The sequence below is a fragment of the Brienomyrus brachyistius genome, chromosome 23, assembly GCF_023856365.1.
Source record: "Brienomyrus brachyistius isolate T26 chromosome 23, BBRACH_0.4, whole genome shotgun sequence".
Taxonomy (NCBI): domain Eukaryota; kingdom Metazoa; phylum Chordata; class Actinopteri; order Osteoglossiformes; family Mormyridae; genus Brienomyrus; species Brienomyrus brachyistius.
Window position 1 is genome coordinate 14,659,939 of NC_064555.1, and position 13,834 is coordinate 14,673,772.

The following is a 13,834-nucleotide window of genomic DNA, read 5'->3' on the forward strand; positions in this document are numbered from 1 at the left end:
CTTCAGTCCAGGTTCCAGAAGACTATTATGGATTTATAGTAGATGCAACATTTAATCTTACAAAATGTTTCAAATATTACTTATTAACACTGTAACTGAGGAGATTAAGCTTCTACTCACCACTGCAAATCTAAGGGGGCAGGGGAGTGTCTGTCTGTTGTGAAAGAGTGTATAAAAGCCCCCTCAGGAGTACCAGGGTCAATGGGAGTGATGCATTTTTCTTTGAGATTCTTCCAAGAGCCTGACCACAGAATAAAAGCTTTTGGCTTTGACATAAAAGCTTTGGTGATTTTTTTTTTTGCACAAACTGCCTCCTAGGAGATGTCCTTCACGTCTGTGATATCACAAGGCACTCGTTATCGGTGGAAACGCCATTCTGGTAGACCAGCACCGGCCTTCCGGGACCACGCCAGTGTCCTGCTGGCCGCCACGTGTACATCGGCTGAGATTTTATAAACGGCAGCCAGATCGTAGGTTTACATGGGTAAATGACAAGTAGCCTACGTGGCTCCAACTCTATCTTAGCAACTCTGTAAACACACACAGGTCAGTGACTTACATAACCTCTGGATAAAGTCCTGGCCTACAAGTCACCTGTGTCTGTGGGTTACAGGGAATTTACCGTCTGGCATGTCTCTTTGAGTAATAAACAGGCTGGTTAGGGAAGCCCAGAGCTTTGGCGTGACCATATTAGTGTGCTTCAACATGCCATGCAATGTATATTTTTAAGGGGCCGTTAATGAAAGTTGCTTCTCTAGAGAGTGAGGAGAGGAATTTGCCAATTCACCGCGCCAAAGCAAAATCACGGGAAACATTAACCGCAATCCAACTTTCCTCCAGCTCATAAATTCCTGTTGTCAGAGCAGGTATTAACAAAGCAAACCGAGGAAAGCACATCAGGAGACTGCCCACTGCCTGTCAGACAGCAAAAAACATTCCTGCTGAGAAAATAGAGGAAGTACCGTGGGAGCATTTTGCGGTTACGAAAGGAGCTGTGGATTGTCCATAAACGGCCGTTAAAATAATGAGGTGACAATTAAGCTAATGAGTCAGACTTACGGCTCCTTCAATGGCCCTCAGATGTACAGCATGCAGAAGTCTTAGGCAGCTACAGAGAATGATGTCCAAATGATCTTGAATGTCAGTGTGATTTCATCCCTGTCAAAGTTTGTCAGCTTCACCATTTCAAATCCTCTCCTAAAATTATCCCAGTTTTTGCAGCAGCCGTCCAACACACCTATGAATTCTTTTACTCATATGACTAATCAATACCTTATTTAGTTTTGACAGACGTTAATTAAAATGAATGAAACAGTGAAATGTAACAAATACGCGGAATGGCTGAGGTGCTCCAGAGGAGATGTTTGGAAACCGAAGCGGTCTTCTTCTACTCTTCTTGTCTGTTTCTTGTTGTCTAATTGTTCTTTCATCCACCCATTTTCTGTACCCACTTGTCCCGTTTTACTGATAATTTGCATATGCTTTAATGTTAAATTACATTATTATTTTTGAGCAAATAGATACTTTCTACCCAGATAAATAGCTGTAGACATTTTCTTTGCCTGCCTAAGACTTTTGCATAGTACTGCAAACGTCTGAGTATTAATGGCGACTCACTTGACGCGTTTGGAGCAGACCTCCTACACGTACTCAAGGTTTTCGCCAATGCAAACGCTGACCTTTCCTGTTAGATCTGAGATAGCTCCTGCTTTGACTGTGTGACGGTTCTGCCCCTCTGTGATGTACCTTCCCCACCCAGCCTTTAGTTCTTATGAGTTGCAGTGCCTTCGACTCTCCACCAGGGGGCTGAGCAAATTTGATGTGCGCGGCGGCTGTGTAACCCTTACTCCCCATGTAGATTTCACGTTTGGGGGCAATATGCCTTTTCATAAAATTATAAATAAAATAATTGTTGTTTCTGTGAGCTGCATGGACGTTTTTTTCTCCTTTTCCCCCTCCTTCTGGGAACCAGGGAAGAGAGAGGTTTTCAAAACTGGGTGGACCTCGCTGGAAAGGCCAGGAGGTTCCATTTTACAATCCAGATTCTTACATCATGTGTGAGTTGGATTTCAGCCATATGTGTTGTTGGGGAGTTTGTTACTGTGAGATGAGTTATATGGCTTAATGAACGGACCACGGAGGTTTCTTGTCCTTAAGGAGCCCCTCTGCATTGTATTTTCCCCAGGCCAGATAAACTAGTGTTTCTGGAAGGGTCACAAGGAACAGTGGTGTCATTCACAGCTAGAGACAGCAGGTGGCGTGATGGTTAAGCTGACATATAACCAGATGATTAGTTCCTGGGATGGGCCTCAGGTCAATACAAAGAAATGCGTAATTTGCCTTAGTCACCATATGCTTATGTAAATATATTAATTGTAAGCTACAGAAATGGTTATGTTTTAGAACATTGTTTGAGCAGATATAGCAAATTCTGACTCTGTTCCCACACAGATGTGTGCAAAGGTGCATAAGTGTATGTGGGGGGGGGTTTCTTACATTTCATGTGTAATGGTGCTGGAGGTAGCCGTGCATGTCTGTGGGGGAGGAAGTGATGGTATTTTTGCCTGGTGGGGGTGTGTGACCTCACGGGGGCCCCCAGCCCACTGCCCTGCATGTATGTTTCTCTTAGTGACCTCCCTGTGGTGCAAACAGTAAAGACCCCCACGCTCCCTAACCCACAGCATCATCCCTCACTTGGTTTCAGCCTGCTGCTAATCTTTCCCTGAGCTCCAGCAACAGAGCTACCATCTCCCATCTGTGTCTGACCCTTTGCACATCATGAGGCAGAGGTGGCGCTGTGGAGCCCAGCCAGGGCGTGCCAACACTCTCAGAGAAGCTCTGCCATGCAGACAACTGGTATATCGCTTGGTGTAATTCTCAAAACTCGTCTTGTTAATTTTTTTCCTACAGTTATGTTCTCAAATTGTGTATTGAAATTGTGTATGGTCAACAAGGCACATGGGTGGTGAACACTGTTATTCACTAGAGGGCGCTGTAGCTGGGGGGCACTGTGGGGATTCCCCAACACGCTTGTCTTCAAAGATAAATTCAGAGGTTTTGACTGATATATGTGGGTCATGGACCCTTCATTGCTCTTTGAATCCTGTTTTTCACTGAAATGGAACTAGCATCCAGTTCAAACCAGTACAGCTCCAAGTTTTATCAGTGTTACGTGTTCATTTGCATGGTCGGTCATGGATGTCTGAGGCAAAATTTCTCACATGCTTCCCTATGCCTTGAAGTCTTACTCCACAGTAGATTTTTTTGTGATTCGCCGATGATCTCACAGAGGAAGGCTATGCAGGCATGAGGTAGAGACTCAAACGTAAAATAAGGGTCACCATGACAACGGCACAAAATATTTGTCATTCCGTGAGACAAACCACCTGATGTCCCTCCATCTTTAGGTCGAATCCCAGCCCCAGCTGCTAGCACAACACGCTAGAGCACAATTAAACAATAGTGCATTATGACGGTATCTCTATTGCAGTATAGATAAGAGCTTCATAAGGTAGTCATAATGTGTAATAAACATGGCAATCATGTGTTATGCCTTTTGATAAATATTTAGAGCCATATTAATAATGCTTTATGAATTATTATTATTTGTAGTTTTGAGAATGACCGCTTTCGCAGATTTATTCCGGCGTACCCCCCTCCTCTGAGCTCCAGCTGCGTACAGTCGCTCTCCTAGGGTGGAGAATGGGCCATTATTAATAGTGTGTGTTGGGGGGAGGGGGGTTCATTGTCTGATTTGAATTGGAAAGCTGCCATTGCCTTGTAACTGTCTGTTCCGATGAGGAGACTCTAGGACAGACTGAGCAGACGTCATGCTGAGGGGAGTAGAAAGGGACACAGCAGTTGTTAAGGAGCTAGAAATGGGACCAACCTGGATAGGGAAGAGAATGATATTATGGGATGGAAATGGACCATGTAGATGTGACAGTGGCTGGGGTGACAGTTGTGGCAGGTAGTGCTGTTAAGACTGTGAACAGAGGGGTTTTGATGTGACAGGTGTGACTGGGGCCTGATTCAGACACATTAGCCCCTTTGAGTACAATCAGTTATCACTGGTTACCCATTAAACTATGGAAATAACTCGTCAGTTAGTTCAAGAATTAGTTAACCCAAGAATGTGATCAATAAAGTTTATCTAATCTAATTAATAAATTACAGGTTCACATGGGGCCTTCATTGATATTTCGTTAGCTATTGGTTGTCCGTTTCCTAGTGAACATTTGGAATGAGTTCACAGATTTTAACGTCTACAGCCAGTGACCCAGGTAGCTGTGGGTTCCAGGCCTCGATGCTGGCCGCCTCTCACTTGAACCTGGCCAGAACGAATCACAGCAGGAGAGGAGCCAGGACCAAAACACCCACCCCAACACCCCACCGGGTGTGACTGTACCACTGACGCAAAGACCCCTGCCTCCTCAGGTGCCCTTGCAGGATCCAGCTGCTCCCATCCAGTTAAGCTTCCCTCCAACCCTGTAGGCATGATGAGATGATGCAGTTCTGCTGTCCACTCAGCAAGTCTGCCAAAGAGTGTGCAGATCTGGAAGCACACATTAGGAGCGTCCATTACCGACTGGACTTGCCGTGGAGGTTTCCGGCGTCCCGTGGGGAGAGCTCATTTTCCATTGATAATGGTCTGGATGGGAGCCAGGCTCGAGGTGGAGGTCTCACGTGATGGATCCATCTGTAATTCCAGTAATGCCTGTAAATAGTAACAGGCTCAAAGCCTGACATGGGTATGAGGACATTCTCGCTGTCATTGCAGGCTACAGAAAACACAAATGCCTTACACCTCCTTATAAAAATGCTGATTTCTAAATACTTGGTATTTTGACAAGCCTTGAAACCACAAAGCTTTGTAAGTATTGTCTTTTTAGTGTATATATAATTGCTACATTTTTCATGACTTGAGGGCAAATGGTATTCTAGTTTTTGTTACTGATATTGTCTTCTGACGTACAGTGAAGTATTTCGCCTCCAGTAGTGCATTGTAATGGACTTCTTTGTATAGGGTAATTGATTTGGGCCCATATTGTTCTGTGTTGTGAAGCTGTCACCGGCGTCCCTGAGGATCCCTCTGAATTTCCTCATTCCCACAGTTACCGTTGTTTTGTACTCTTCACTCTTGGGGTGGGGTTTGAAAAACTATTAACTGAGGTAAAAAATGTTGTTTTTTTTGTGCGGCGGCAGGGGAGAGGCTATATGGGGAGCGGGAAGAGTTTAGTAGTTAAGCCTCACCCTCCCGAAACTGGCGAAAGGTCACGTGCGTTCAGGGCTGCTTCCTCAGTTCTCATTCTCCAGGGGACTGCACTGCGAATCAGGCCCAGGATAGACTCACTGTCCCTAAGTGTTCACCCCTTAGGCCCATCTGCATCTCTGGGGCAATCGCAGAAGCTTGCATACAATGCAACTCATGGTAAAAGGCAAAACACGTGTGGTTCACATTTACAGGTGGACTGGGCATCTCTCTCAAGGGTACAACAGCAATGGACCTTCCTGAGATCCAACGTTTATCCAAAAGCGACATACGACTGTGAATCAGACAGTCTCTAGAGTAGCTGGAAGTTAACCGCCTTGCTCAAGGGCCTAACAGTGAAATTACTCTATCAACTCGGAGACTTGAACTGGCAACCTAGAACTGAACTGGCAACCTTGAACTGATGACCTTCCAATCACCATTACATCACTCCATGCCAGTGTTTGTAACCTACTGTTTTTGTCAATGCGTGTATGGGGGAGGGAGGGGGGGGGTTGCAGAGTTTGGAATCATTCCAGCAGATTCTTCTAGGTGATGTCACCCCTATCATCATCTTTGAGTCTAAAGACAGAGAAACTTCTGAGAAAACTTGTGTTCCAGACGTAGCAGATAGTCTCACTGATTGGAAACGGCCCCCAGGACAAGTTTCAGCATAATCCAGGTCCTCAAAACAGGTTCTGTCTGGATCCAGTGTGCTGGTTAGCGGGTGGGGAGTGAGCTTGGGGGATACCACAGAAATTCACAGAGCTGTCCAGACAAGTCATCCTTGGCCTCAGAGCTTGGGGTGCCGGGTGCGAACGCGGGAACAGGCAGGTGTGTAGTGAGGTCATAACAGAAACAGCAGTGACTACAGCGGAAAAGTCCTGACTATGGCAAAACAACAAGCAGATACGCCCAGGTTCTGGACTGCACTGGCTAGGCAGGCGTCGGCTTACAGGATGTTGCATCAGAGGATTCTCTGACTAGCTGCAAGAGTGTTTGGCGAAAGCGCTGCCCAGCGCTGCAGTGGGGCGAGAACCGCGACAAAACCAGGAAACAGAAAGGGCTGTAATGCAGATAAGAGTAGCCATCCCCCTCGAATGCTAGCGAAAGGGCCGTGTATAGAAAAATAGGATCAACTGTCTGAATAGATCAAAACTGCTTAGGAACATGAACAGAATATTTACCAAACACCTTTCAATATCCACATTCTTTGTGCTTTTACTGTTTGCTGTTATCTAATATATCTATCTATCTATCTATCTATCTATCTATCTATCTATCTATCTATCTGTCTGTCTGTCTGTCTGTCTGTCTGTCTGCCTGTCTGTCTGCCTGTCTGTCTGTCTACTTGTAGGGAAATCCTTACATGACAGAAATGTTTTCTTTATTTGCTGCAGTATGTTTGTTATCAGATTTCATTGGTTTGAGTTTAGGTGGCTCGTAATTAAGTCAGTGGGTTATCCCGCAAATATACAGCCATGGGAACGCGTGTAGGGGGCGTGGTCAGGATACTAGTAAGGCGCACGCTGAACGCTGAAATCCCTCCCCCCCGGCGGCTCCTATTGGTCGGGCGAGCTCTGACTGACAGATCCCGCGAGCCGGCTCAGATCTGAGAGGAGATAATGACAGGGAAGGAGGGAGGATCACATGCAGGAGCACGCCCGCTCGCTCACTCGCTTCCAAGTACCGAGAGAACGCAGCTCTGTACGGGCAACCTAAGCAGAGGTAGGGGGACGGAGCCGAAAGCAGGAGCCGCATGTCAGCAGGGCTCCGGACGGAGGCGGGGGCGGCCGCGCCACCACGACATGGGACTGTAGGCGCCCAGAAACTCGATCATGGGCAACGCCATCCAGAGGAAGAAGCCTAACGCGGGCCGGGGAAAGGCTCAGTCCTTCTGGCGTTTCGGGAAGGCGGATAAAGCCAAAGCAGGTAGGACGGAGTTGCTGGTGCGGAATGGGGGGCTTGGGACAGGAAGGTGAGATGCGCGAGCGTCCTGTAGGGTGACACCTCACAGCGATGCCTCTCTGGGACCCAGAGTTACAGCCGATAGAAGCTAGTCAGAGGTGAAACATTAACGCGGTTCGGACAGGGACCACTTTGTCTGGACTCTTTATAGCAAACTGGCTTTTTATAAAGCTGGGGTTTGGCGTCTATATGTTTGTTGAGCGTTGTCACCTGTGCTCGCGGAAGACACGGCCTCCGGGCGCGAGCTTTGCGCCCCCGATTGACAAGCAGGTAAATTACAGGGCTGTCGCTCTCTGATCCCAAGGTGTGGTTTTACCATAAACACCAGACTTCAAAAACTCACAAACTCTTCCAGTGCTGACTGGTGCTGAACTCTGGCCACCCCGATATAAACATACATAGATAAATGTGCATGGTTGTCTGCTTTGGTCAGCTGGCTGGAGAAGAGATTTTCAGTTTCGAGACAATCTGCACACACTTGCACACGCATTGACATGTATGTGACAGCTTTACTACCATGTAAATAGTTTGTAGGGCTTGCAAACTACCCCAACGCTTTTGATGTAGCTAATTTAAGGTATATATTGGAATTACATAGATTTGCTGGAAGATTTCTTGCGTGAGAGTCTGATAGATCGAGTGTCACGCCAGATGCGTAAGAGTTGGCGACCCTGTAAATGTGTGCTCCGTCCTGGACTGACTGTCTCGCCCTTTCTTTGCCGAATTCATCAGTTCTGGTCCGGCCTTTTCGGTTTGAGGCTGCCCTTTGTGCCCCACATATAAATACTTATTGTTCCCTCGCGGGTATCGGCTGATCATGTGACCCTCATGCCTCGCTGTGTTCCTCTATCATGCACCTTAAACTTAGTGAATGTTTTCAGTGTAAAGGGCTCTTTGCTTTATGGTGTGGGGTTTTATCTGCAGACTTATAGAGATAATGAAGTAATGAATGTGACATGCTTCCAAACCCTGTTATGCATCACATCACACCTACCAACATAAAAAGACCTGAAATGATGTTTACATTCCCCTGCCTCCTGCGAGAGCGGTGATGTTGTTATGAAGCATTCAGGCTGAGATCGGTGTGTGGTGAGGAGTGTCAAATGAGGTTTTTAACCCGGAAGGCAGGCTGTCTCAAGGGCAATGGGTCACCCTTTTTCAGCAGGGTGCAGCTGAGCACCCTTAGGTGGGACAGGGTGCGTGCAGGTTTAAGGCAACATTTGAAGTGTGTCAGAGATCAGGGGGACAAGGTGGAAAAGTGTGGGGGTGCAGTGGTTAAAGTTGTGAAATGGGGGGAGGTGTTACAGAATATGGCCATTTTAAGGGAGACCCACCCCAGGCACATATATTTTTTCCCTAGAACTCCCCAAAATCAGCCTCAATTCAAACCCTAGTTTATCAGGCCTCCTCTTCCCATTCTCACTGACTTCCCAGTGAGGGTCCTGTCCATCTGGACCCACGGCAGCGTTGGTTAATCCGTTTATTGCCTCCAGCTCCCCTCACTGTGCAGCTTAATTGAGGAGGCCCCGGACCGCGGGCATTCCTGCGTCACCGCCGCTGCCATCATGCATGCCGTGTTCGCTTTCTGCTATTCGGTCACATCGTGATGCTTTGATGGGAAGGAGGAATTAACTCATTTAGCTGCAATCTAATAACGGATGGAAATTATTTCTCATGCACGTGATCAGCCCTCTGGTAAACAGCCTGCAGGGAGGCAGGACATTCGGGAGGGACTGTAGCGAAGCTTGTAGATACAAATCAGGTGATGTCACACCGGGATTGCAACACATTTTTTATTTTATTCAGACGTTACTCATTTTGAGAGATCTTTTAGTCAAACTGGTCCTCAGATTTGGTCCTGGTTGTTTTTGTTTTGATGTTGAGCTCTTCAGATACAACATGACATGTGCTACCAATTCAATTCAGGCCATGACTTTTCTCGTTTTTTTTATGGGTGCATTTATACTGGTTAGAATGATTTTCTTTATCCATCCATCCTCAGGATACAGGAAGTAAATCTGAGCATGTGAGGCACACCAGGCTTAACTCAATGGTAGGACGTGTGTGAACTGCCCAACTCCAGCAGTAGCACCTTTCGTATGTTCAGCCCGTCACAGGGCTCGAATGCTGTTTCTGCCCATCAGCTGGTCAATGTGGGTGCTGTAGAACAACGTGGTTGCTGTTTACGTCCCCTCCCATGTAAATGCATGGTCCCTCCACAGTGCATCTCTCAAGGGGTGTGTCCCATGACCTGTAAGGTGTGAATTGCCTTCATATAGAACTTTTTAGGTCTAGAACAGTAGGCCAGATTTTGTTCTATCCATTTAATGATGAAGTTATCTGTTGATTTACATTTATGTTAGACTCCGTAGGTTAGGACTCTTCCTGTGATCGGATGCTCACTGGTCGAAATCCAGGGGCTGGTGAACTGATGCCACGGTTGAGCTCTTTAACCCCAGTTTGCTCCAAGAGCACATGCACACTGGCTGACCCAGTGCTTAAACTGAAGTTTCACTCTCACCTGTATATGTGTGTATCTCAAAGGAGAGCAAGATTAGGTACGCAAAAAGAAGCATTCTGATGTACCTGTACTCAAGATACAGATCCATATTATTATTGCACAAGAAGACTGGGATTGTGGCTTCCTGTGCACTGCAAACACGACATAAGACAGGACAAGACATGTAGCATTTAACAATATGTACAAAACTGTACAAATGACAAGCAAAATTATCGTTTCATTTTCATTTTGCACTCTGCTTTCTCTGTAATGCTATTTAAGACACAAAAGCGACAGATCACAGGTCAGATATGTTAGGCATCTGATTTGAGTCTTTTTAGCAGCGCAGTGGCCTGTACCTTCTTGAGTTCTGGTGGAACTGGCTGTTGTACCCTTGGGGGACATATTGAGTCTGCATTGCCCAGGTAAAATATCCCAATACATGAATGTGTGAAAAGGAGTTATATGCTGCTTTGGACAGAAGAATCGGCAAAGGAACTACTTTAGTTATGTATTGTTTCACATGAAGCCCTGAGCTGTGTGTAGCTCACTGATTTAGGTATCTGTGCTCTTGACCAGAAGGTTAAGAGTTCAAAATCCGTGGCTCATAGAGTAATTGCTCGTAACCCCATTTTGCTCCTGGGATTCTCATTGACCCAGTTTTCTAATTTGCACTTGTATGTCACTTTGGACAAAAATGTCAGATAAATAAATGAATGTGATGGTGTTTAGGTATCATGGCTACAGGATATGTTTTTTTTTTACCAGTCACGAGCTTACAGGTGTACTTGTCAGGCTGGTATAGCTTGACCTTGACTGTGTAGACGTGCCAGCAGTGTGTGCAGACTGTGCGGAATGCTATTAGTCTCTGCGCTTACGGTTTTTAAACTTTTAAACAGGAAAAAGCAGCACTCCTTGCACGGGGAAAACACATCAGCGTCCCGCAAATCCACTCTCATTCCACCCGTCTGTTTGCAACTGTGCTGTTGGATTATTATTAGATTTCCATCCATCCATAGGTGGGTTGTGAAGACCCTGGACCTTCTCCCAAGAATAACCAAGCAGGGGGCACCCTGGCCATTACCATCATGAGATTTATTCCTGTTTTTAAGTTTTATGTATAACAGGACATAAGTTACCATGATATTAAAATTACTGTTTTGAAGAAGTCCTCCAAAAGGATGAGAGCAGCTCAGAGCATGACACTCGCACTCCCAAGGCTTTGCATGCCATTTGCATGCCCCCCCCCCCCCCCCCCCCCCCATGTCACGTGGATTTCCTCACATTGTCCAAAGACATGCAGATTGGCTAACTGGAGCATCCAATCGTACAAGACTGTGTTCCCTGTGAGATCCTGACATCCCCATTCAGGCCCCCTATTAGATATTAAAGGTGGGTGGATGTAAAAATATGCTGTGGATGAGACTAGCGGCATGTTTATACACTGTAGGTTATGTTAAAACTGCCTCTGTAAAAAACTACCTCTGGTGGTGGCCCCACTGCATTTGGGGAGCCTTCTGCCTTTTCCTGCTTGTGTCTCTTTTTTGGGTCATTTTAAAAATGCTTATATCATTATTATGGTCTGTGTGTGCAGTTTTGTTCATGTAAAGAGCTCTTCCTCCAGTTGATATAGAGTCAAATGGTATAACAGCGTCCTTCCTAGCATTTGAACCTACCTACTGGGCCACAAGTGTACCTCTTAAATTTCCTCTAAAACTGCCCCCCACCCCAGGAAGGTTGTTGTCCTATCTACCCGTGAGCCTCTCACCCAAACACGTGTGTGGTCTTTCTGACCGCAAATGGCACGTCTTTCTGGATGTTCCGCTCCTGTAGTAAAAAGGCACTAATCCCTCCACTCCGATCCGGTGTGATGGGCCTGCTGTCTTCCTGCCAGCCCCTCGCTGCTGCTTCAGTTGTAGGAATGTTTGTGGTTATTTATAGCGGTAAAGGATTACTCTGGTCCCCGGTGAGGAGTAGGGTCTGGGCAGGGGTATGTACAGGGGTGGGGGCCATGGGGCTACTGGCTCCTGCTGAATGCTGATCGGGCCCCTGAGTGCCCCCCTCCAATGTCACTCACTGATTAAAAACATATCACTGGCTAATGAAAAGATTGGCCCCTCTGTATGAATTATGGCTCCTCTTATGCTCCCTGCTTCTGAACTGAAAATATTACATGTTCAAGTAATCCCCTCTCTTGGAGGGTTAGGGATAAGAACGGTCAAGGAATAGTGGGGGTGTAATGAGGTTGATAAGACTAAGCTGTAAAAGTCCCACCTGTGCATTTCTGCAGCCCTGCAGTCCACCATTGTCCCTCTTCTGTGTTACTGCACACACACGAGCCTTGGCTGTTTTCGGACTTTTGTGAGCGAGCAGCTCACTGTTGGGCAGGTGGTGATGTAGGAAGCGCGAGAAAAATGGATGTGCACTCAGCAGGAATGAGCATAGCCCCATCGGTTATTAATGTCTGGAAAGTTCCAGCACTTGATCAAAGCATCATGGGTAGCAAGGCGTGAAATGGATGACCATTAAGTCAATCTGATCAGCCCAGATGGTTTTGTATAATGACACTGCAGCATTGTGATCATTGGTCATCAGGGGTGTATAGAGGGGCGGGGCCACAGGGGCACTGCTCCCAGCTGAAAGCTGATTGGTCTCCAGAGTGCCCCCTCCACTTTCACTCACCAATTCGAAACACATTATTGGCTAATGATAAAGTTGTCCCCTTTGTATGAATTATGCCCACTCTTATGCTCCCACCTTAAAAAAGATCCTGGAATCAACCCTATTGGTCATTATGGGTGTTTCCCTCACTTTGTGACCACATAGATATGGGGGATGTTTGTGATGAAAGACAGTGTCCTTTCCTACTCATTTTTAATTTTGTAATGTAACAGAAGTATGCAAAAACCTTAAGGGGACTGAAGTTCACACTCACTCTTGCTAACCTCTTACACGCTGTCCATTTGCACTAAAGCAGGTCGCCTAGGACACATAGAGACTCTTCAGTTCTGGGCACAGTTGATCTATGTTGGGGTGGGACGCTCCAGCCGGTACATAACCCCCAGTGGATGCTTCTGTCTGGTAGCTAAAGGAACAATGGCTCACAGTCTTCATAGTAGGTGTACAGAGAAGCCATTTGTTGCACTGAAACTCGATTTATACACAATATGCACGCAATACATATTAATCAAGAGGAGAAGAGGGATGTCAATCTTTGACAACAGAACAGAAATGATGTTAATAATGTATAAGATACATCATCTACTGTTTGGTTCTCTGATGTGTGTAGTTTGTGTGGCACATTTAGGCCTTTGCAGAGAGTTCTCCATGAACACGGTAAATCCATTAACTCTGCTTTTCGGCCAAAAATAACCACAAACATTCCTACAGATTAGTTAGTGATGAGTGTTTGGAAAAGACGCCTGGAGCTGGCGACCGCAGCATGACAGATCAGTGAATCCTGGACGTTGTAGGATTAGCACATTTTTACCAGCTGCAGAAGAATGTCCAGCGGGCGAGCTGCTCTCAGTCATGTAGACCACACGGATGTTCGGGAGACGGGATCCCGGGGAAAGACCACCACCGTCCTGAAGTGGTGAAGCCGTTCTCCATGCCTGCGCCGTCGGTGTCCTGTAATAATCTGGGCTTGCAGCCTAAATGGTTACTGCTTTAAATCTTTTCCAGCAAGAAAACACTGTCAGGACCCTTGACTTATAGACAAAACATCAGCTTCTGCCCAGGGAGCTTAATCAGCTTCCTTCTGAATACAGTCCCAAGGTTTTCCCCTTTTCCAAATTCTTTCACGCATTATTACTTTATCAGTTTTGGATTTCTTATTCTTATGGAGCTGAATCCACCATCCTTGCACATACATAGGGGTTCTGATGACCCAGGTAACTGCTGTCGGGACCCTGGACCTGTAGACACAACCTCAGCCTCTGATCCTTGACTTTAACCAACAAACTTATGGATTCAAAACCACCTCAATACCACCACTAGCTGAATACCACTGTTCCCTGAATGTTCTCAGTGTTACACTTTCTGGTTACTGCATAACAGTCTCCATAGATTCTTGCTTGTTTGAAAGATGTTGTGTAGCTCCTTCTCTAGTACTG

At 46.3% G+C, this 13,834-nt stretch overlaps 1 protein-coding gene across 6 annotated transcripts in view; it reads left to right on the plus strand.

Annotated features, from left to right (window-relative positions):
- Positions 1–13,834, plus strand: part of kiaa1522 (KIAA1522 ortholog) — a 53,197-nt gene that overhangs the window by 11,014 nt on the left and 28,349 nt on the right. Inside the window, exon 1 of one of the 6 annotated variants that reach the window (XM_048992529.1) lies at positions 6,834–7,183. The exons of the other annotated variants lie outside the window; for them this stretch is intronic. Coding sequence (XP_048848486.1) covers positions 7,090–7,183 — 94 coding nt within the window. The 5' untranslated portion in view covers positions 6,834–7,089. Of the gene's footprint in view, positions 1–6,833; positions 7,184–13,834 lie in introns of those variants that run through there. 6 annotated transcript variants of the gene reach the window in all.